General features: G+C 37.3%; 1 protein-coding gene across 1 annotated transcript in view; it reads right to left on the reverse strand.

Annotated features, from left to right (window-relative positions):
- The window catches only part of HHIP (hedgehog interacting protein), a 138,861-nt gene that overhangs the window by 105,881 nt on the left and 9,767 nt on the right, over nt 1-23,213 (reverse strand). The window contains exons 3-4 of the mRNA XM_020989835.2: nt 16,296-16,452; nt 15,374-15,575 (exon numbers count right to left, since the gene is read on the reverse strand). Of these exons, the coding sequence (XP_020845494.1) occupies nt 15,374-15,575; nt 16,296-16,452 (359 nt within the window). The remainder of the gene's footprint in view (nt 1-15,373; nt 15,576-16,295; nt 16,453-23,213) is intronic.

The raw sequence follows: 23,213 nt of genomic DNA on the forward strand, positions 1-23,213 counted from the left end.
GGGAATTCAATACATAGATTCATTTCAGTCTGGATAATTCCTAAATTGTCCCATTCTTCTACATTAAATAGGCCTCTGGAACGCTTCTGATTTTGAGAAATGGGTTCTGAGCAAAGACACTGAGGGTAAATGTGGTAGACTGGAGAGAGAAAGGCTGACTAGACATTTATGAACAGTCTTTAAACATGAGAAGAGATGGCACTGAACAGCTGTTTCCATTGAAAGGGGTTTAAACTGCCGCAGGAGGAATTTAGGGCTGAAATTAAGACCTTTTTTTTTTTTTACTCTGACAGTTCTAGTTCAAAGAGTCTAAAAAGTTTGTTCAGCTATCATTTTCAAGCTACCTGTTTGATTTAGCACAAACTGGATAGAACTACCTTCATCTCCACCTCTGTTTTGTCTATTAGGATCACAAACTTGGAACTAGAAGCAACCTTAGCAACCATCCAGCTGAATTCTTTCATTTTCCAGATTAAAAAAACCCAGAGGTTAAGTGGTTTACCCAGGGTCACAGAGGTATTAAGTAGCAGACTTGGGATTTGAGCATCTCAATTCCCAAACCAATACTATGTCCACTACTCTGTGCTATTGATTTATTCCAGAGGTTCCCAACCTTTTTTTGGTCCCCATGTACCCTGGCTTTTTAGTAAACCTTTATATACTCCCTATTCAACTTGAAAGGGCAGAAATTCTGGACTTCACCATGCATATGGCACCCCCAGTAACCAATCAACATTTATTAAACATCATCATCAAAAAACATCAAGGATCAAAAATAAAAGAGATTACTTTTTTCATTTCAAAAAAACTTTTTTGAAATAAAAAAATTTCAAAAATTTGTAATTTTAATTGACTGGAAATCAATTCAGGGTTTCTGGAATAATTCAATAATGTTTTCAATAGTATAATATTATTATGTGACAAATATTCTCCAAGCCACTTACCAAGTTTCTCATATCCCTTAGGTGTAGGAATACCCCAGGTCTGGAACCTTTGATTCAATGACTGACTAAAATAAAACTGATTGATGATTATTCTTTTCATAAAAATGTATGTGGTAGAGGTTGCCAATGAGCTTTTTATTTCAATAGTTAGAATAAAAGTAACAATGAAGGTTCGTGTTTATGGCTTAGCTCCATCAAGTACAGCAAAAGGCTATGTTCTTCTCCTCCTTCCAGGTCCAAGCAAAAATCATAATATTTTACATTTTTTCTACAATAGGAAATTAATTAGGATGGAATAAAGGGGCAAAAATTAAACAAGAAACTTAAAAAATATAGTTTGAAAACAGGCATCTAAAAAATCCTGTACTTGGGTTTTCTGTAAACATCTTACCAAATTTGCAACTGAATATAGTTAGAAGAGAGCAGATTCCATTATGTCATGTATAAAGTGGATCTTTGACAACTTATTACGCTATTTATCTTAAACCTTAAACACTTGCTCTTGTCATTAAGCTTCCATGAGCAAGCAGAATGATTGTGGCTTAAAAAAATGTTCCTGGATGTTATCATGAAAACAGAGAAATGAGACTATACCTGTTTATACCCCTAACTCAGCCTGAAAGAGTGACTCTGACAGTGGATGTCCTTCTGAAGTCAAAGCAGGCATTTGACCTTTTTATTTTAAATTCTATTAGCCCAAAGAGAGCATTTCTGTCTCTGCAAATGGAGGAAATGGGATGGTAGTTGAGCTAGTCCCAATGTGACATTATGACATTACTCAATTGTGGTTGTGGGGGCAGACTCATGGATTCTGAGGTACCTTGCAGCTCTAAATCTATAATCCTGTGGAAAGACTAGGAAATACAAAAGCAAAAGACTGCCATTAAGAAGCTTCTATTCTACTAGAATGTTCCAGAGGGGTTTCAGGGTAGTTGGAAATACTGTCTGTTATACTTTAAATGGTGTTCAGGAATTACCATCTTTAAAAGGACACAATAGTTACATACATGATGAAGTGTCTTTATATTCATTTTTTCCCATCTGGGGCATAGTATGTGTAATATATAGAGAGAACTGATATTCTTTATCTAAATATACCCTAAAATATGACCTAATTCCTCCTTGGTCTTTTGCTCTAAAGATCCATAGTAAAGAACGGAACTCTATTGCTTTTCCCTTCATTTATTTAAAATGAAGATATGCTCATTGCTCTACAAGTCATTTACTTGGTCGAGTGAGAGGAGAGAAAAAGTCCATTTTGAAGCTTGCCCCCATGTGGAAATAAGAGATGCTACCTCCAGAGGGGCTTTAATTTAAGGGGACAGAAAACTACTCCAATCAACAAGTTAGACTTTTTCAGGGAGATGGCTAACCCAGAGAAGTCTGGCTCATTTCGGTCCCTAGGGTGGCATCAATGCCTTATTGAAGACAATCTTTTCTTCTTCAAAATTCTCCAAAGATTCAGAAAGAATGATGGTGTCAAGGAGAAAATGATAGACTGAGCTGGATCATGTCAGTTTCAAGCCTGAATATAGCCTTAGAGAGTAACTGATACCTTAGGCTCAATGTTCGGTGACCTGTGTGCAAAGCATAGAGCCAATATATTTTTGACTATGGCCAACATAGGAATTTGTTTTGCTTGACTATGCATATTTTACAAGGGTTTTGTTTTTCTTTCTTTTTCAATGAGTGTTGGAGGGGTGATAGAAGGGAGAAAATACGAACTTTGGTTAATTAAAAAAGTTAAATTTAAAAAACAGAGTAGGTCCAAGTTTTGGTCTACTTGGGCTGCACAGGCGTTCATATCAACAAAGACATTACCATGATTGGAAACCCATCACAGACCTTTCATAGAAAGGATTTAATGTGCATGGAAAGTAAAGTATAGTGTTTTACATTCCTCAAAGATTTCATAGCTATTAGCTTATTGCCTTATTCACAATAGTTATTCAGTGATTATTTATTAATTTTATAGTTTCTCCTTTCCCCAACATCAAATTTCTTCCACTTTCAATAACTGTACTTCTGGTTTATTTTGTTACCTACAAACTATTTTATTTCCCCTACTCTTTGCTGGCTTAGGATTCCTGAAACAGATGAAGCCTCCCTATCTAGAAATAGCCAGAGGACATGTGTCATTTTGTTTAAATATGAGATCCTCTGAGATCAAAGATACTTCAGCATAAGAGGTTGGTATTAACATGCTTATTAGCAGAAAAACACGAAAGAGTTTCATCCTTCTCAACAAGGAAGGCAGAAAACTTTTCGATATTGGGGGCAGGAAATTATTTTCAGAAGGTATTTTGTGGCCAAATATAAAACTTTTCATTGGTCGCAAGGGCCCTATTTCATAATATTTTATTGTATCTGAGGTTCAGGTTCATTGGACCCTATTCTACTGAAGCCAATGAAATAATTTCATTTCAACAGCTGGCAACAATGAGATTGTTTCAGAACAAGCTTCAAAATGGACTTTTTCTCTCCTCTTACTCGACCAAGTAAATGACTTGTAGAGCAATGAGCACATCTTCATTTTAAATAAATGAAGCGAAAAGCAATAGAGTTCTGTTCTTTACTATGGATCTTTAAAGCAAAAGACCAAGGAGGAATTAGGTCATATTTTAGGGTATATTTAGATAAAGAATATCAGTTCTCTCTATATTACACATACTATACCCCAGATGGGAAAAAATGAATATAAAGACACTTCATCATGTAGGTAACTATTGTGTCCTTTTAAAGATGGTAATTCCTGAACACCACTTAAAGTATAACAGACAGTATTTCCAACTACCCTGAAACCCCTCTGGAACATTCTAGTAGAATAGAAGCTTCTTAATGGCAGTCTTTTGCTTTTGTATTTCCTAGTCTTTCCACAGGATTATAGATTTAGAGCTGGAAGGGACCTCAGAATCCATGAGTCTGCCCCCATCTTCATTTTACAGATGAAGAAACAGACCTCGAAAGGCCTCGTGATGGAAAATGCTATCCACATCCAAAGAAAGAACTATGGAGTTTGAATGCAGATCAATGCATACTATTTGCTATTTTTTTTCTTCTGTTGAGTTTTGTTTCCTTTTTCTGGTGGCTCCTCCTGTTGGTTCTAATTCTTACTTACAACATCACTAATGTGAAAATATGTTTAATAGGAATGTATATGTATAGCCTATATCAGATTGTGCACTGTCTTGGGGAGGGTCGTGGGGAGGAAGGGAGAGAAAAAATTTTAAACTCAAAAGCATATGGAAGTGATTGTTGATAAATCAAAATAAATTAATAAAAAAAGGAAAAAAAAAGAAACTGAGGCACAGAGAGGTTGTGACTTGCCTAGGATCACATAGCTAATGTCTGAGGCAGAATATGAATCCAGGTCTTCCTACACTCTGTCCTCTATTCCAAGCTACCTCAAACACTGTAAGTGTTGAATAAGTGTTTATTGAACAGAAAGCTCCCTAGCACAGGACCTTGCCCATTTTTGAACAAGACCTGGGATTTTACTGGTGTGGGGAGCTCCCATGATTTTCTCCCTATACCAAATGCAGATTTGTTCTGACTGCAGTTGATTCTCCCAAAGATGCCAGTGGCAGTGGATGTAAAGTCACATAGCCCATAGTCACATAGTCAGTATGTTTCAGAAGTGAGCCTTGAACCAAGTCTTTCTGACTCTGAGGCCAGCTCACCAGGCTATTCCCTATTATTCCACTTTCTCTTCTACATAGAAGGTGCTTAATAAATGTTTATGGAATGGAATGCAATGTAATCAGAAAGTCTATCTTAGAAAAGGATGCTATAAAATGAGATGACTCCCTATGACAGAAAGAGCATCGGGTTGGGAGATGTGGGTTCCAGTCCAACTGGTGCCATTTTACTTAACTCTGTGTGAATCTTGGGCAAGACAGTTAGCTACTCTGGCCCTTGTTTCTGTCTCTCTTAAATTAGGATATTACCCTTCTAGTGTCTATATCCCAGAGACACTGGGAAGCACATAGAGATGATGAATGTGAAGGTAGTTTGTAAACTAGGAAGCTAAATTATTGTTATAATATCATTTAATTATCATCATCATCATCCTTTTTTTTTTTTGTTCTAGACCTGTGATTTGATCACTGGGGGGACTTTCCAGTATGAGGCCCTCCTTAGCAATGTAAACTCATGTTAGGCCATGGTCACACAGGACACTTTGGAGACAGGCCATGACCTTAAATCTTTCTGATTCCCTCTAACCATGATACCATCATTGAATACCCTTTTGCAAACCTAAATCTCTAGTTACACTATCTGATGTGGTTTGCACATTATTTTGCAAAGCCCATTTTAATGAGAAGGCCTGAAGGTAACCTTTATCCTATAACCAATGATCCTATTTTAAAAGGACTTATTTTAAGTGCTCCAGACTGTAGCTGCTTCTATAGGTGATGATCCAACATAATCCTTTAATTACAATGCAGTTTCTATGCCCAAATTAAGGTGCTTTGACTACTCCCTCTATGATGAATATTTAAAATCAGAGCAAACATCATTCCAACATTGGAAGGAAGCACATTTGTACTTACAAATTTCCTATGAATTTAGCTAAATTTTCATTGGAAAAAAAAAGGAAAATGAATTGTATTAAAGCAATTTAATAAAGCAAAAAAGCATGTTAAAAGCTAAAAGTGTTAAAAATGATACAAAGACATTAAACTTCAAAGCTACAGAATCACCAAAAAAAGGGGTTGGGGTTTTTTGGGGGTTGTTCTTTCATGGCTTTTTGGGAAAAAAAAATTAGGAAGAATCTAAAGAATAGATGTAGCTTAAGATTTAGAAAACTTTCTATAAAATGTTAAGCCAATAGAATGTGACCAGAAAAGGAGTATGGAGCCTGAGGTGGAAGCAGAAGGTGGCTGAGGTCACTGAATCTTATATAGGCTCTTAATATCATCAATATCATTTCACTGACATTTTCTTTCTTACCTCCCCACCCCTAACCCAACAAATCTTCGTATTCCTTAGAAGTCTTAGTTCAGTTTTAAGCTATTTAAGCAATTATTTTGCCAGTTAGGGAGCCTTAAGATCAAGACCCTCCTCCAAAGCATCCAAACTGTGTAACCATGGGGTACGTGACTGGCTGGTCTGTGTTGCTGAGATGGGTGCCATACTGGAAAGTCTCCACACTGATGAAATCACAGGTCCAAAATATTTAAACTCTTAAGGCTTCAAGTCTGCACTAAGATTTTTGGGACACCCCGTGTAATTTAATATCTTAAAAAAGAAAAGCCTTGAATTAAAGCCTTAAAATTTAATAGCTTAAAACTAAGCTAAGACTTTTGGGACATCCTTCATTTAGTAATATTGTTGAGGCATCATGGCATAACGAATGGAGTGACAGCCTTGAATCCAGGTCTTCCCAACTCCAAGTCCAGCCTCTGATTATCTCATCTTGGATAAGTCATTTAAATTCTCAATATCTGAGGCAACTCTTGAACTGCCATCTGCATTGGCAGAGGGTGTTTCCTCATTGGGGAGAGTTTATGACACTGAATGACACTGATGAAATCACAGCTCCAGATCAAAAGAGTGTATATGGCACCAAATTTTATTAAGTTTGAAGCAAAATTCTCTAATACTTACAGTGCTTTCTCAGTGGGTAAAAATAGTCTTCTCAATTTTCATTGTTGGTACATTTCCCTTTTGTGATGCATGTGGTGGAAAGATCGAGGGATGTGCTATCATTAGAACTGGGGTCAAATCCCACTTACTTATCACTTGTGTGATCTTAGGCAATAAACTTGACCTTTTCAAGCCTCTATTTCCTCATTCATAAAGTGTGTGTGTGTGTGTGTGTGTGTGTGTGTGTGTGTGTGTGTGTGTTAAAGAGATGACCTCTGAGGTCCATCCCACAGCAGTAATATACCTTAATAAATCATGTGTGTGTGTATGTGTGTACACACATGCACACATATAATAATTGTAGTTTTAAATTTTGATACATTCAAAAATGTCTATCAATCTAATTACATGGTAATCTTGATATCATTACTGCACAAAAACGAGTAAACCATACATCTTCCAACAAATACCAAATTATTGCATTAGAAGAATTGATAAACATGAGGGGTTCAAATAAACAAAAGAAGTCTTATATGACCAGATAAAGAGCGGAGAAAGCAAAATTAGATGAACAATATTACATGACAACTAGAATAACCTAAATGAAAATAATACTAAAATATATAGGAGCTAAGTCAATGCCCATCAGCTGGGGAAGGGCTAAGTAAATCGTGGTTCATGAATGTCATCTGTCATTCCTAGCTGTGGCCTAGTACATAGTAGACACTTTAAAACATTTATTGACTATTTTCATGGTGTAATAAATGAGGATCATTATCGTAACAGAGAAGGACAGAAAAACTTCTATCAACTGACACAAAGTGAGACAAACAGAGCCAGGAAAACAATATACACAATGTCTATGACCATGTAAATGGAAAGAACAACTACAAAGCAATGGAAAATGAAGTTTCCAAAATGATAAAGAATAACCTTGGTCCTAAAGAAGAGATATGAGAAGTCAGAAGTAGAGGATCCATAGGTGTGGACACTGCATAGAATGGCAGATTTTTTGATGTATTAATTGGTTTTGCTAATTTCCCCCCCCCTCGTCTCTCTCTCTCTCTCTTTTTTTTTTTTTTGGTTATTTTACGCAATGGGGTTAAGTGACTTGCCCAGGGTCACACAGCTAGTAAGTGTTATGTGTCTGAGGCCGGATTTGAACTCAGGTCCTCCTGAATCCAGGGCTGGTGCTCCATCCACTGTGCCAGCTAGCTGCCCCTCCCTGTCTCTTTTTCAATAAATAATTTTTGATAGGGAATGACTCTTTGATAGTGGGGAACAAAAGGGACATGGGGAATAAATTTAGGTGATATAAAAATGAAATATCAAGAAAACAAATAAATATCAAATGATATAAAAACAGACATCCTCAAATTCTATCTTTAAAAGACATAACTAATTAAGGCAATAATCAGCAGTACTGTTTCAAGAAGACATAAAATCAAACATTGCTTCCTCTTCTTGGTAGAGAAGGTGGGAATTTATGATGTTGAACAAGCCTTACATGAATGGACATGGTGTTCCTGACATATGAGGAGCAGAGAAAATAAAATCAGGAGAACAATATACACTATAACTATAATAACCTAAGTGAAAACAACACTAAAATACATAGGAGCTAAGTCAATGCCCATCAGTTGGGTAAAGGCTAAGTAAACTGTGGTTCATGAATGTCATTCCCAGCTGTGGCCTGGCACTTAGTAGGCACTTAAAGTAGGTTTTCTTAATTGTTTTCTTTACTATAAGGTCAGATTCAGGGTATGGGAGGAAAGGACATAACAGGAAACATCTAAGATATGAAACAAAAACATCAATAAAACTTTAGAAATTATAATTTACAATCCACAGAGTCATTACTAGAAGGGAATTTTGAGATTATCTAGTCTGAAATCCTATGTTTTTAATTTTATAATTAGTGTTTTATTGATTCCTTTCATTTAAAAAATGTCTTGCCACCCACCCTTCCTTTGTAACAAAGAAGAATAGTTAAGTTAAACCAAATGACCCAGTTGCCATATACTATACAGTACTCTGCAACCCAAGTACCCTATCCCTCCAAGAGAAGGAGATAGGTGCATCTTTATTTCTTCTCCAGGACTAAAGATGGTCAATACAATGCAGAGTCTGGCTTCCCCACTTTCTGTGTTTATTGAATGCCAGGCAGTATAAATTAATAGACTCACTTCAAAGTGTTGAGTTCTCCCTCGTAAATGACACATTTTTCCTTCAACCAATCGTAATTCTTTCCTCTTTACTCATCCGAAGCTTTGGGCAGCTCTGATATAATCCTTGCTTCTACTACTTACAAGTATATTTGTAATTCTCAAAAATGCTATATTAACAATAGCTAATATTATTATTTATTAAAATAAAAAATAATACTGTATTTCACATTCCTGCCTGCCATCTTTTGCCTGCTTAAATCCTTCCCTTCCTTCCAAGACCCAACTCAGGCATCACCACCTGTAAAAAGCCTTTCCTGACATACATTTTTCCCTATTTTTCCCCAAGTTATAAGCGATCTTGCCTTCAAATTACTCATAGAATTTTGCCTGGACAGCCCCTTTACATATCACTCCCTTATACCATAGTTATTTGTGTATAAAGGTTTTGCTCCCCTCTCCCCACCCCCAAAAGATCAGATGAGAGGCAGCATGGAAGAGTGGATAGAAAGTTGGCCTCCAAAGCAGGAAGACCTGGGCTCCCTCTCTGTGGGACCATGGGAAAAGCACTTAATATCTCCATGCTCTAGGCAACTTCCTAAGACTATAAACTGCAGTGAAGCTGACAGCCTACAATGGTAGAAGGAATTTCCAATACCAGTAAAATCATAGGTCCATTCTCCATTTTTATCATATTACAAATTCCTTGATATCAGTGCCTTGCACATAGTAGGCACTTACATATTTGTTGAATGTGAAAAGAACATAGTGAATATTCAACATTTTTGCTTGGAGATTCACAGTTTACTACATTCCAAGCCCGTGTAATTGGTAACACGTATAATTTTAACACACACACACACACACACACACACACACACACACATGAGTTGGAAGGTTTTATGACTAAAAAAGAGGAGTACAATGATGTTGTATATGTTAGTTAGATGTTATGTCCACCCTTGAAGTTCTTGTCATTAAGCTGAGATTTACTAATATATATGTGTATGTGCGCGCACACACACACACACACACACACACACATATCTCATCAGATATCTTCATTACATTTAGCTTGCTAATTTTTCTTCTTATTATTGGATTTTATATTCTCAGTTTTTATAACTTAGAAGTTATATTAGTTCAAGCCTTCTTGAACTATTCAAACGAAAGTAGAGATTTTTGCCCTCCCTTTCCAATCTGCAGAATGGACTGAATTATATTTCATAAGAGATCACCTAATCCAATCACAATCATAAATGTGGTGATGCCAATAAGAATCAATGGCTTATTGCTTACTCTTCAAATTCTGATCCTTCACCAAAGAATCATTCACATTTCATTCTCTACTGAGTCAGCACTTTATAGTCAGGGGAAATGTGAATAAGCTAGTTTGTGGTGTAAGCTTCTGAAACGTTTACTGTGCCTTCATGCTCTGTGGATTGATGAGCACTTAGATTTCACCAAACTTGTGACGCTCAGTCACTTATGTGATTACAAGCATGTGAGACAAGAGACTGCCCTGTAAGGGCTTGCTCCTGTGCACAAAAAGAGCTCTCCTCCACATGCTCCCATGACTCTGGGTCACCCTGACTGCCATATCGCCAGAGACTGGCTTCAATGTGTGCAATCACCCGGACAATCAGCAGCTTTCAGACATATGTCTTCTCCTTTCCAGGGTAAATGGGCTGCTTCAAAAAGCATCTTTTGAAATGGGGATCTGTGTCGATGGAGAGGGATAGCTAGGAGTCCAATGACACTTGTGCCAATGACAGACACATCTTTCAGTTTTGTCTGTTGCATGATCTGCCTGAAAGGGCAAGGATGTGAGCTAGTGCATCCATCCTCCGATTGCTCACGATCACTGAGGGTGAAAAAAATGTGCTCATTAGCTTCTCGAATGCAGGTGACAGGTGCAGACTTGTATCCACTTTTGCATGCATGCCAAGCTTAGGCTAGCTTTCGACTCCAGTACAGTCAGCCATTCAAAGAGACGCATCAGGAAATTCCATTAAAATACCACCCAGGAGTCCTTTCCAGCTTTTACAGGAACTGACGTGAAATGCCAAACAGGGTTGGTATGAAAAAGGTTTTTAATGGTAAAAAAACCCAAAAAACAAAAAAAATACACAGGAATAATTTTATCCTACATGCCAGAAAGTAATTATTCTTATCATAACATGCATTTTAGTTCTGCTGTCTGATTTCATAAACAGTATGGGTCAGATTAATAGACAAACTAATTAGCAATTTTCAGATATTAAAAAGCTATTTGTTAATTTACATCTTTTTTTTTAAAGCTATCTATGCCAAGAGTGTTAGGCTGCCAGAGTCTGGTCACTCAAAGCAAGCTAGTGGATAAGATATGTATGTGTATATAGATAGATACACACATATATGTACATAGTTATTTTTTCACATATATGTATATATGATATATGTATATACAAAACTCTATGAAAAACAACTGGGTGAATGCTATAGTAATAACCAGTCACCTGTCATCAGATGACAATACAGAAGCCCCACAGGTGAGGGTTCACACTGACCAGAGCCTTGTATAGATCTTTTCAAAAGACTTCTGGGAAAACAGAGTTTCTAGAATATCCCAACAGATTATACTTGAACAATTTAAAATTTTGGATCACCAGGAGCTTGAGGGAAGATACTTTCTCTGAGAGACAGAATGCCTGCATATCTCCCACTGGCAATAAGAAGAAAAAAAGAAAGAAAGATAGAATGAATGAAAGGAAGAACAACAGAATGAAAGGAAGGAAGGAAGGAAAAAGAAAATTATCTCTTCATAAATGTGCAAAGGATCTATGATTTTCTCAGCATGGCAAAGTTCCTCTATCTAAGCACACACCCATATACAACTTAGTAGAAAAAGTCTTAGGAAATTCCTTGAGTCTCTGAGAAGTTAAGTGAATTGTTCCAGGTCAAAGAGCTAAAAAAATACCAGAGGTAAGATCTGGACCCAGGTCTACCTGATGCCTCCCCCACAACTTATCTGCTTTACCATGTTTGCCTATCTATCTATCTATCTATCTATCTATCTATCTATCTATCTATCTATCTATCTATCTATCTATCTATCTATCTACCTTTTTTCAGGTCCCTGAAGAGTAGGTTTAGTCTTCTAAAGTCTTCTAGCACCCCATCTGTAAGCTGAGGGCTTTGGCATAAGCTAGCAGAGCTCATCTCAAAGATCTCCAGGAAATGGTGTTAGGTTGTGACTCAGTTTCTAGACTCTACAAAGCTCACCACTTTCTGAAATGCCAAATTTAAAACAGACACTTCCATATCTTTTAAAACGGTGACCAAAATATACATGACATAGACTTTATTGAGAGAGTCTTCATTCAATAGAACTTATTTCCCAACACCAACAAATCATTGGTTCTTTCTGCTTCTCCTCCATATTCTTACCTGCGACTCCTATATTCTACACATGAAGAATAACGAGTCAACAGCCTAGAATAGGAAGTTCTTTCCCCAGTTCAGGTGACAGCAATGGGAGATGATTTTGTTTGTCTTTTAAATCTTCCCATAGCATTTCTTAGCCTCAGTAAAGACAGAGTCAGGGAGTTAGCAGGTGTTCAGTTCCCATAAATGATAAAATACTTTGCCCATGGCTATTCCACTGAAGTAGAAATAAAGATTCATAGAGTGAGAAATTTTGAAAGGTCACCAAGTCCAGCCCCTTGTCACCTAGCAGGTACATTTCAGAGAGGAAATAGTTGTCTATTCTTATATTCTTTAAAGATTGCTAGAGGAAGAAATTCCATAAACTCTCTTGGTAGTCAGCTTCATATTTTAATAACTCCTCTCATGGGGACTTTCCTCCTTATATCTGATCTCATCTAATTTTACTGTATGCCAAGTAGTACGGTTTGGGGGACTTGCCAATGTGGAGATTCTCTACTTGAAGAAAGGCTCTTATAGGGACTGAATGAACTTACACCGACATGAATTCCATACAGAACTAGATGAGCAAGATGAATCATAGTGCATCGGGCAAGAAAGAGGAGAGAGACCCTGGGACTTTGGAAGAGTGTTACAGTGGAGGAGAAAAAGGACGAAGCATGATCTATTTTTAAACAAATTCTTCTAAGTTTGATTTGTGCCATTTGTATTTAAACCACAGCATTTTGTGGACTTACCCCCTAGAAATGCCTAGTTATTGCCCTTTGCTAAAGGAATACAAATATTATCAATGCCTCTAAATTCTCGCACCCTAGCACAAAGCCCCAGTTGCACTAGCTTAATTGCAATTCTTTTTTTTTTTTGTGAGGCAATTGGGGTTAAGCAACTTGCCCAGGGTCACACAGCTAGTAAGTATCAATTGTCTGAGGTCAGATTTGAACTCAGGTCCTCCTGTCTTCAAGGCTGGAGCTCTATCCACTGTGCTACCTAATTGCCCCTTTCTAATTGCAATTCTCCATGGCATATTACCGAGTCCATGTAATAATTTGGTGGTTGAAAAGTACCCTTTGTATCTTATTACATAGAAATTTTTAAAATGCTGCAGGTACTATTGTATATACTCTGTCAATAAATTTAGTAGAGGTTTTATTTAGAAAATGCATCCTTTTGTGCTTCAAAAGCTAGAAAACAATGGAATTGAGAATGCACACACAAACATGTCCTTTAGCTATTTTTATAATTCAAGGGGACCATTTCTTTTTATATTTATAAAAGAAAGGCTGAAAGCTTGAAATATATCAAAGAAAACACCCAAAGTTAGAGTAATTAAAGTTAAACCTCAAGGATTGATAACATAATTTGTTATATGGGAAAGGTTTCAATTCTTGAGTCTGAAAACCTGGGTTCAAATGCTGCCTCTGTCCCTTACTTAGCTATGTGACCTTGGGCAATCCATTTAGCTTCCTTCGACTTCAGTCTGCTCAGACATAAAATGAAAGAGTTGGCTTGAAGAATACTTTAAGTCCCTACCAGCTCTATAATTTTATGGCAACAATTTATGGTATTAATCATAAACATTATGCATGAATCCAATACATGAGTACACAAGTGTCTGTGGGGGGTAGGTAGGCTGGGAAAGCAGTGAGTTGATGTTAGGTTTCAATGCCATGAGGCCAGCAGTGATGACATTAGCACGTGACTATGTTAGCTTCTCTATCAAAATCTGACACTACCAAGCCATGCTCCTCCTCTGATCTATATCTATAATTCAGGGAATATAGTCCCAGGTAAATAAGTCAAATAGCTGGGGCATAGACCAGTGCATTAAAGATTCTAAACATTTCAATCTTCAACTTTGTTCAAATAGAAAAGCCTATGTGTCTTCTTTACCTATGCTAAACTGAGGTCTGGAAGGCTCAAAGCTCAGATTTTAAGATACATTATAACTAATCCCCTAGATTACTCAAACTTTTGTTATTTTTATACACTTTAAACTTTTAAATTCATATCTGTGGTGCTACCACGCTTCAGAAACAAGTAAACACTTAATTCAAGTAGAAAACTATCTACTTAGAAAGATCAACTAGTTTTGAAGAAAACTGTTTAAAAAGATGGACATTCTTTGGACAGATTATCAAAGTACGAATCAGAAAATGAGATTTTGAGTTCTAACGAACTTCATAAGTAATCTCCACCGAGCTCGAATATTTTATTGTTGCATTTTCCACAGGTATACCTCATGTTAGGAATAGGCTTTTATTTACACACACACAAACACACACACATACACACATGTGTGTACATACATACACACATACACAATATCTTAAGGTTTCCAGTTTTTTGCTTTTAATTAGGAGGGTATCATCCTAGATCTGGAACTAGAATTAACTTTTCTCGTTGTAAATGGATCCAACTATAAAACAAAGCAGACATCTTACTTGAAGAAAGCATATTGTGGGGAATGTACTACTGTATAACATAACAGAAAACTTAAAATGTTTAGAGTGGTGGAAATTAAGGGCCTAAAAATGGTCCAGATTAGGCAACGCTCTTGGTTTACTTAGCTCAGGGTAAAGAAGTCTATGCGTACCTTACCTATGATAGCATGATGAGAGGACACGCTCATGAAGTGGTTCTGATCACTTCATCTAAAAATGGAGAACTCGAAGAATGCTACACAATTGCTTAAATAGCCAGAAGTACTTACTCATTTTCTGAGAAATACAGATGTAAATGTCTCATACTTGATCGTGTACAATTGTCCTTTGCATTTGAAATCATCAGTTCAGATACTATGGGTTTTAATAGTCATGGTGCACCGTGGTTGGTATTGACAGCACCAACTGTGATTGACTCTGAGGGACAGCTAGTTAGTCATACAGCCTGCTATGTAGCATTTATTACAAGCATTAGGAAACTCATGTAAAAAAGTATATCCACTATAGGGATAGAAAAACAGCAAAACTATCTGCCTGGGGATTTTCCCACTAACCACCAAACAACCCAGACAGCTCAGCAACCTCCTCTCATGTCAGTTACATGACTTAGTTTCTCTTCCCTTCCCGTCTTCACTATTTTCTCCTAAAATAGCCACAATTCTCCCTCTTCTCTCTCTCTTTTCCCCCTTTGGAAACAGTGCTAGTTGAGAAGATAAATCTTAACAAAGAAACAAAACTAGGAAGAGGTGGCACAAAATATATATATATTATATATATACATATATAAAACAACGAAGAGAACACCAACCTTTATTCCACTCTGAACAAGTTTGTGTATGTCCAGAAAAGGCTCCTTGATAATTTCTCCTTCTGGGGTGAATATCTTCACATAGCCTTCCTTTTCAAGGATGAAGAGACGATGGGACCCATCTCCACAGTGGAGGGCTCCAACAGGCTGCCTCAACCCACTCACAATTTCCTGGGCACAGAAGCAGCTGTGTTTGTGCTTTCTAGACAAATTAAAGAAAACTAGTCAGTTTTTTTTTTTTGAGGGGATGGAGGGAGCAGAGATGCAACACCTCACACCTTTTTCAAGACACAGTTCTCTTGGAACCAGTGTTTGGAGGGTGGTAAAAGGCTATTGTACAGAGTCACAATATGGCAGGTAAACCAATTTTTTAAAAAGCAAAGGAGTTTTATATCAGAGAGCAGAATAAGGGGGATGTCAGCAAAGGTAGCCCAAATATATTTTAAAGTTTCTCTAAGTTGCCAGTTTAGTTTTTAGCAAGGCTTACTAAAGCTAGTTCAATTCATAATAATAAAACTTAATTAAAAAAGTATCAGAGAAGACTGCCTTCACAAAGAAATGCTTTGTTAATTCTAAATAAATTATACTGAATAGTTCAACAATGAAATACAAGTGTAAAACTATACCCATGAAATATATATATGTATATGTATATATATATATACATATATATATATACATATACATATATATATATATATATATGAATCAGAGAGAAGCCAACTTAGAACACATGATTAGTAGCCTAAATATTAAAAAGGCATTTACGCTAATGTGATTTTTAAGATAGCAAACTAGCAGAAGAAGAAAACATCTGGAGGACACAGCTGCAGAGCATAAGCACAGACTGAGTTGATTCACTGTCAAAACCACAAAGATTTGTCAGTTTTTTTAAGATTAAACAGCATTTATCTTTATGAACCTGCTGATCTCGTCCACTTTGTCATATTCTTCCATCTGGTCCAAATAGTTAGATGTTGGGCCTCTCACTTGTTTTCTTGGAAAATCTGGAAAGCACAACCCACCATCTTTTCTTGCGTGGTAAAAGCAAAACTCATCAGCTGTAGTTTGAAGGAAACCTTTGAAGTAAATGTAAAAAAGAGACTATGAGAAATATTTAGCATCTGAAAGCATCTGAATTTTTACATGTATTCTGAGTAGAAAATAAAATTCTACTTAAATAAAGCTTACACAAACTTTAGATGATAGAGAATGCACTGAGGAAAAAAACCTCACTACACAGCAAAAGTGTCTTTTATGATTTATAATTGATTGTCCTGTCAGAAATCATAACTGTTTAAGTATTGCAGATACAATGAGAAACTCCTACATGGGAAGTCCCCCTCCCCCACCAACTTAGTGTAAGTTGCCATTGCAAGTCTTCAATAAGCTGAGGATTTTCCTGAAGCTGGGAGAGGTGAGATGGCTTGCCCTGGGTTAGTCAAACAGAGAAATTAAGTGTCAGAGGTGGGATGTGAACCACATTGTGAACCACCATTAAGAATGACAGTAAAATGGGGCAGCTAGATGGTGCAATGGATTGAGCACTGGCTCTGGATTCAGGAAGACCTGAGTTCAAATCCGACCTCAGACACTTGACACTTACTAGCTGTTTGACCCTGGGCAAGTCATTTCACCCCATTGCCTTGCCAAAAAAAAAAAGACAGTAAAATTGAGATAATAATACTGGAGATATTAGAAAAAATCTTACAAGCAAGAACTTAATAGGAATCTTGCAAAAGGGCTAGAGTTTCTTTCTGATCCCTTCCAAGGGGAAGTATGAGCTTTTCCAACATGAATTCGCCTTTTGAAGTTGTACTATATATCCTATTACTCCATATTTTCTAAAGAGGAAATACAAATTCAAAATCAAGATTCTGGTATATAAAATTTCCCAAATTTTAATGAGCAGGATGTATTCTGATCTGTTCAATGACAGGCACTTGGTATGGTTGTGACTATTTATGACTAAATGGTGAAAAAACAAACCAGTCTTGTCTCATCACATCATTATCAGCAATGGCTTTGAGTCCCTTTGCAATGAACGAGAACTGAACAAGCAGAGACAGCATGATGTGGTGAAGGGGGCACTGCCCTTGGAGTCAAGAAGACCAGGGTTCAAATCTCACTTCAGTCACTTACTAGCTGTTCCACTTTGCAGTCACTTAACCTCACTGTGCATCAACTTCATCACTGGTCAAATAAAGAAGATGGACTGCCTAGCCTCTAACGTACCTTCCGGTTCTAAAGCGACGATCAATGATGAGTTACCATTTTCAAGTATGTAAAGGCCTGGTTTCTATTCTAGTGCTTTCTACACAGCAGGTGCCTAATTGGATGAATTTTTAATCTAATTTTTCTCAGCTTCAACTAGTATTCATTCTGCTGCTAGTAGAAGAAGGCATAAGCATTATTGCTTTACATAGAAGAAAATTCTAATGATCATCTCAAGGTAAGTTACCCTAAAACAATCTTATAGCCTAAGTCAGCCTTACTGTTATTTTGTGGTTGAGTTAAAGGCAAAAAAAGTCAAACACAACATGACTTAGTAACTGCTGAAATAATTAGGTGGCAAATCCTTGGCACAAATATCCTCAATATCACTTCACTTCCAGCTCTACAAACAAAAACCTTGCTTTACCACCAGGATGAAACATCTGCCTCCTTTGCTTGGCCTGTAAAGCTCTTTATATCCTGGCCCCTTCCTACCTTGCTAGTCTTCTTACAATGACCTTTCACCCACTGCTCCCCCTACCCCCTTCACGTACTCTACTGCTCAGTTACATTGCCTGGCTTGCAGTTCTCCCAACACAACATTCTATCTCCTTGCCTCCATGTTGGCTATCCTCCATGCCTTTGAAAGCTCTGCTCCCTCACTGCCACCTTTTGATTGCCCTGACTTTTCATAAAGATTCTAGTCCCACCTTCTTTAGGAGGCTTCTCCCAGTCTTCTCAGTTGCTAATGCCTTCCCCTCTGAGATGACCTTTCAGCCATTCCATATATTTCAGATGTACTGAGTTACTTATACGTTATCTTCTCCAGTGGAGTGTTAGCATCTTGGGTCAAGAGCTGTTTTGCCTTTCTTTGTAACCTCAGTGCTTAATAACTGCTTCTTTATTGACTGACTGACTGGTTAAGACAATCATGATACCCCAGCTTTTTACCTAGCTTTTCATGACCATCAAATGCACTACGTGACTAAAGAAAACTAACTCTTAACAGGAATTGGGGAAAGAGAGGTTTTTATTTTAACCTGTCATATACTGATCTGTTATAAAGAAATATAATTGACCATAAAAAAAGTCTTCATACTTTATAGTATGAGAAAGAGGTTTTGATAGAACTTTCTCTAATTCAGTTAGCAAGGTTTTATTTTTGGTTTTGAGTGAAATGTTCTATTATTCCACAATAAGGAAGGCCAGGAAGCAGAGGAAAATGTTGTTTTAAAATATGTTAGTTATAAAAACAAAACAAAATTAGACATACCAACTTTGCATGTCTGGCATCTAATTTCAGATTTTGTTTGTGACTTTGTAAAATGGCTTGCCAATGTTATTCTAGACGCTTGCCAGTTCTAGGTGAAAGACTCCTACTAACTGGGCTGAAGCAAAGATGTGCCCTCATGTAAGCAGTTTTTAGGGATTTTTAGAATGAAGAAACTGAGCTCAGTCAAGTTGGGCTTACCAATGGAACAAGCATTTTTTACCCCCAAATGGATACTAGCCTAAGAAGTAACTGGGCTTGATTCTTTTGTGACATCAGTCCCCTGAAATGTTAAGTTGTTCTCGGAATTTGAAAAAAAATCTCACCCTGGGCTGTCTCAGTTAGCGGATGTGATAGATGGATCCTCCCCAGTCTCTGAAATGTGCACTTACTGGCGATTTCCAACTGGATGACTGACTTGGAACTGGCATTTGGGAAAAAGGCAAGTGAGAGCAGATGTCTGGGTGGGGGAAGGGAAAAAGGAGGAATGACAGCTGGGGAGGGGTAAAGCAGCTGAGAGGAGGTTAGTTCTTTTGCGAAGGAAGAGAGGGATTAGTAAGTGGGAAGTTGACGGAGGGATGAGGCAGATACTCAGGTTGATAGAATCAGAGAGTTTCAAACCTGGAAGGGACCTTAGCCCATCAAGAATGTTTAACAAAGGCTATTCTACTTCTCTATGCTTTAAGGGTTAAATATATAAATCAAAAATACCTAAGAGAATTTAAATAATTCTCTTCCAGGAAAAAAGGGGAAGAACTTGAATTGATAGGTCACATGCAGACTTCCAGCTCTGTGGTGGGGCTAGGTTTAACGTTTGGATGCCCATGCCTGGTTCCTATCATCTTTGAAGTAAATAACTCCAGGTAGAGATATTTTTGTACAAATGTCAAGAGTCTTGGACTACTTGCATACTATGAATACATTTATGATTGAGTATGTAAGTTAGCAGGGCTCACCATAGTAGACTAATGAGAATTTTTGCTTTAAGTTGATGTAGGCTTACAGAGTGATTCAAAGTGTGATTCATAAGAAAGCTTGGATTTGCTTTTATAAAAATAATCTTGTTTTATAGTCTAGCATTACAGTCTGCAAACAGAGACCATTTAAAGGGGAAAAATTAATGAACAATGCTGGTGGCTGGTTCCAATTTATATGGAACTAGCAAGGGACAATCATGAGGAAATGAGAAATAATTTTTAAATGGAAGATCTGAAGATTAATGAGTCTAAATTCATAAAACTTCTTTCCAAGGCTCTGGAGGTACCATGTCTCTTAGACAAATTAAAAAAAAAAGCCGAATTCTAATATTGAGTTACTTCTGGAGATTTTATAAACTCTGTAGAAGTTTGATAATAGAAATTGATGATGTCTGAAAGAAAGGGCATTTTCATAATAGAGGGAAATTTTAAATTTAATTCTCTTCTAATAACTGGATTAATTGTGACTTTTAAAGGACTTGACTTTGTGGTGGGTAGGGGTGAATTAAATCTCTTTGGTTGGAAGATCACCCACAGAGGGAAACGGAATTCTTCCAGGGCATCATGCTCTCATTTATGGATGGGGAAGAAATAATTTACCAAATGGTACCCTTATGCTTGAAGGAGTAAACTGCCGAGTATTTTTACTGCCAGAGAGTGTTTTGCTCACCCTGGATCAGCATAATAAGATCAGGTCTGCTAATGATGACCATATGCTGATTACTCTTCCAGCTGCATATTTTTAGCCCAGATGTCTTATCAAATGTCCTTGACCTATAACTAATAATATTCCTGAATCATGAACATAGTCCTACTGTATCACAAGGCACTCCGTAAAACTCTGACCCATAAAATAAATACCATTGCTGGAATCTTGAACTCTAGTCTTTCAACATGGATTCTAGAGAAAACTTGCTTTCCTCATTGCATAAGCTGCACTACATACATGAGGAAGAAGCAATATAACCACTAAGTTGCTTTTCTAGTGGAATTATAGGGACTTCTTCACACTTCTCACCTGGTCACCTTGGGACACCCAGACACATTTGCCACATAACTGGAGGAGATCAGTGGCTGATGATTGCCATGGACCAGAGGGGAAGCTAACTGCTATCAGACAGACCTATGAGCTTGATCTTACTTAGCACCAGGCTTCAACCAATTGTACTAGCTAACCCTGGTCATATGATAACATAACGGCTTATAGTGAAAAGACAACAGGGTAAATACTTACAAATATAATGAAAACAGATAAAGCAGAAGACAACCACTCTGACGGGCTATTTCTGATGAGCATCCCACTATTTGAAAGGCTTTATTCCAGCATTTAATGAAAAATAAAGTTTGTACCAGCAGCCTACTTGTACTCATTCAAGTAAAAGAATGAATAGGCATCATAGCACAGAGGAAAGGGGAAAAATATTTTTAATGAAAGGCTATATGGTGTAATGGGGCAGCTAGGTGTCACGGTGGATAGAGCACTTGGTCTGGAGTCAGGAAGACTCATCTTCCTAAGTTCAAATCTGACTGAGGCCACTTTATAGATATGTGACGCTGGGCAAGTCATTTAACCCCATTTGCCTCAGTTCCTCATCATTCAAAAATGAGCCAGAAAAGGAAATGCCAAACCATTCCAGTACTTTGCCAAGATCATGAAGAGTCAGACACAAGTGAAAAACGACTGAATAACAACAACAACATATGGTATATATTAGAAATTGAACTGGGTTTGGAGTCAGAAGACCTATGCTATAGGTCTTACTATTTATATGGCCCTAAGCAAGTCCCTAATCTCTCTCAGCCTCAATTTCCTCATCATGAAAATGAAGAGGTTGGACCACATTACCTATGATGTTCCATCTATCTCTAGTGATCTGAGTCCATGATGTAACTTTGAATATTGGCTCTACAGCTTGTAAATCACAGGACCTGGGGTAAGTCACAACTCCTCTGGGCCTCAGCTTCCTTATCTATGAAATGAAGAGTTGTACTAGATGATGCCTAAGTTTCCTTGCAGCTGAAAGTCCTATGACCTACTTGTTCTTACATTTGGCTAGATATTTTTTCTAATGTTTAAAACTATTCTCTGGGTGTGAATAAGGTATGCTTTGATCCTGGCTATACTACTCGCTACTAGGTGTGTGTTCCTGGGTTCATTTCAGTTCTTTGGTCCTCAGTCTTCTCATCCATAAGATAAGGGTTTTGGTGTCAATGACCCAGAAGGTCTCTTCTAGCCAGTTTACTACTGGGAATAATTCGGGAAGTGATGGTCTTTCATGCATCTTTACCCACTGTTATTTTTTTTCTTTCACAAGTGAGAATAGTCCTTCAGTCTTTCTGCATTATAATTGCCCAAAAAACTCTCTGCCTTTCAGATATGTGCTTGCTAACATGAAGATCCTTCCATAGATCTCTGAAATGGTAACTATGGCTATATATCCTCATCTTCTCCTTTTTCTATGATAAATTCTATTACATTTAAAGAAAGAAAAGATGGTTCTTGAGAAGAAGAGCCAAGCAAATTCCAACTGCTACAATGAAACTGGTTATCCCACAAATAAAATGGAAAATCTTGTGCACTAGATTTACCATAAACAACCCTAGTTACAAGATTTATAATTCTTTTGATATTTCATTGTGTTTTTTTCTTTTAAAAAGCTATCTTCTGAATGTCATTCCTTTCTTTGGCAATTATAGGTAGTATGGAGTAGCAGACATAGAGGTAGCTTTGGAAAAGGAAGACATGAGCTCAAATCCTATCCTTGACACCTAGAGGCTGTGTGAACCTGGCTGGGCAAGTTACTTAACCGCTCAAGTGTCTAACACAGCCCTCTTGGACAAAGCAGTTGCTGATTAGTATTAGTGGACAGAATTTCCTCATCGGGAGTTCTCACTACCAATACAATAACAGATCCAGACTTGTACTACCATCATTCTCTCCCCTAAAAAATCCAGCAATTTCCCTCTCAAATAGATCCTTTGGGTTAATTTCCTCTTAACTTTATTGACTTTTAGAGTATTAAGCTTTTAATGCTTCTTAATGGTGCACTGTGACTTTTTTTGTCATCCAAATGATGAATTGGCTTTACTAAAAGATATAAACAGAAAATGGTGCCGGTCTAATTTCCTAGTGAATAATGAAAAAAACCACACTTATTTCCTTGCAATTACAATCTGTGTGACCCTGGGCAAGTTAGTCCACCTCTCTGAGACTCAATTTCCTTATCTGTAAGACAAGAGCGGTTAGACTCAGTAGCCTCTAACAGTAGTCCCTTCAAACTTTAAACCTATTATTCTATTAATTTAGAGTGGTAAATGTTTTCTTCTTCCTTTAGAGGAGAAAAAGCTGATCATGAAATGGACTTGTTGGGGGGAAACC

Source organism: Phascolarctos cinereus, unplaced genomic scaffold (assembly GCF_003287225.1).
Source record: "Phascolarctos cinereus isolate Bilbo 61053 unplaced genomic scaffold, phaCin_HiC Scaffold_9;HRSCAF=440, whole genome shotgun sequence".
Classification (NCBI taxonomy): domain Eukaryota; kingdom Metazoa; phylum Chordata; class Mammalia; order Diprotodontia; family Phascolarctidae; genus Phascolarctos; species Phascolarctos cinereus.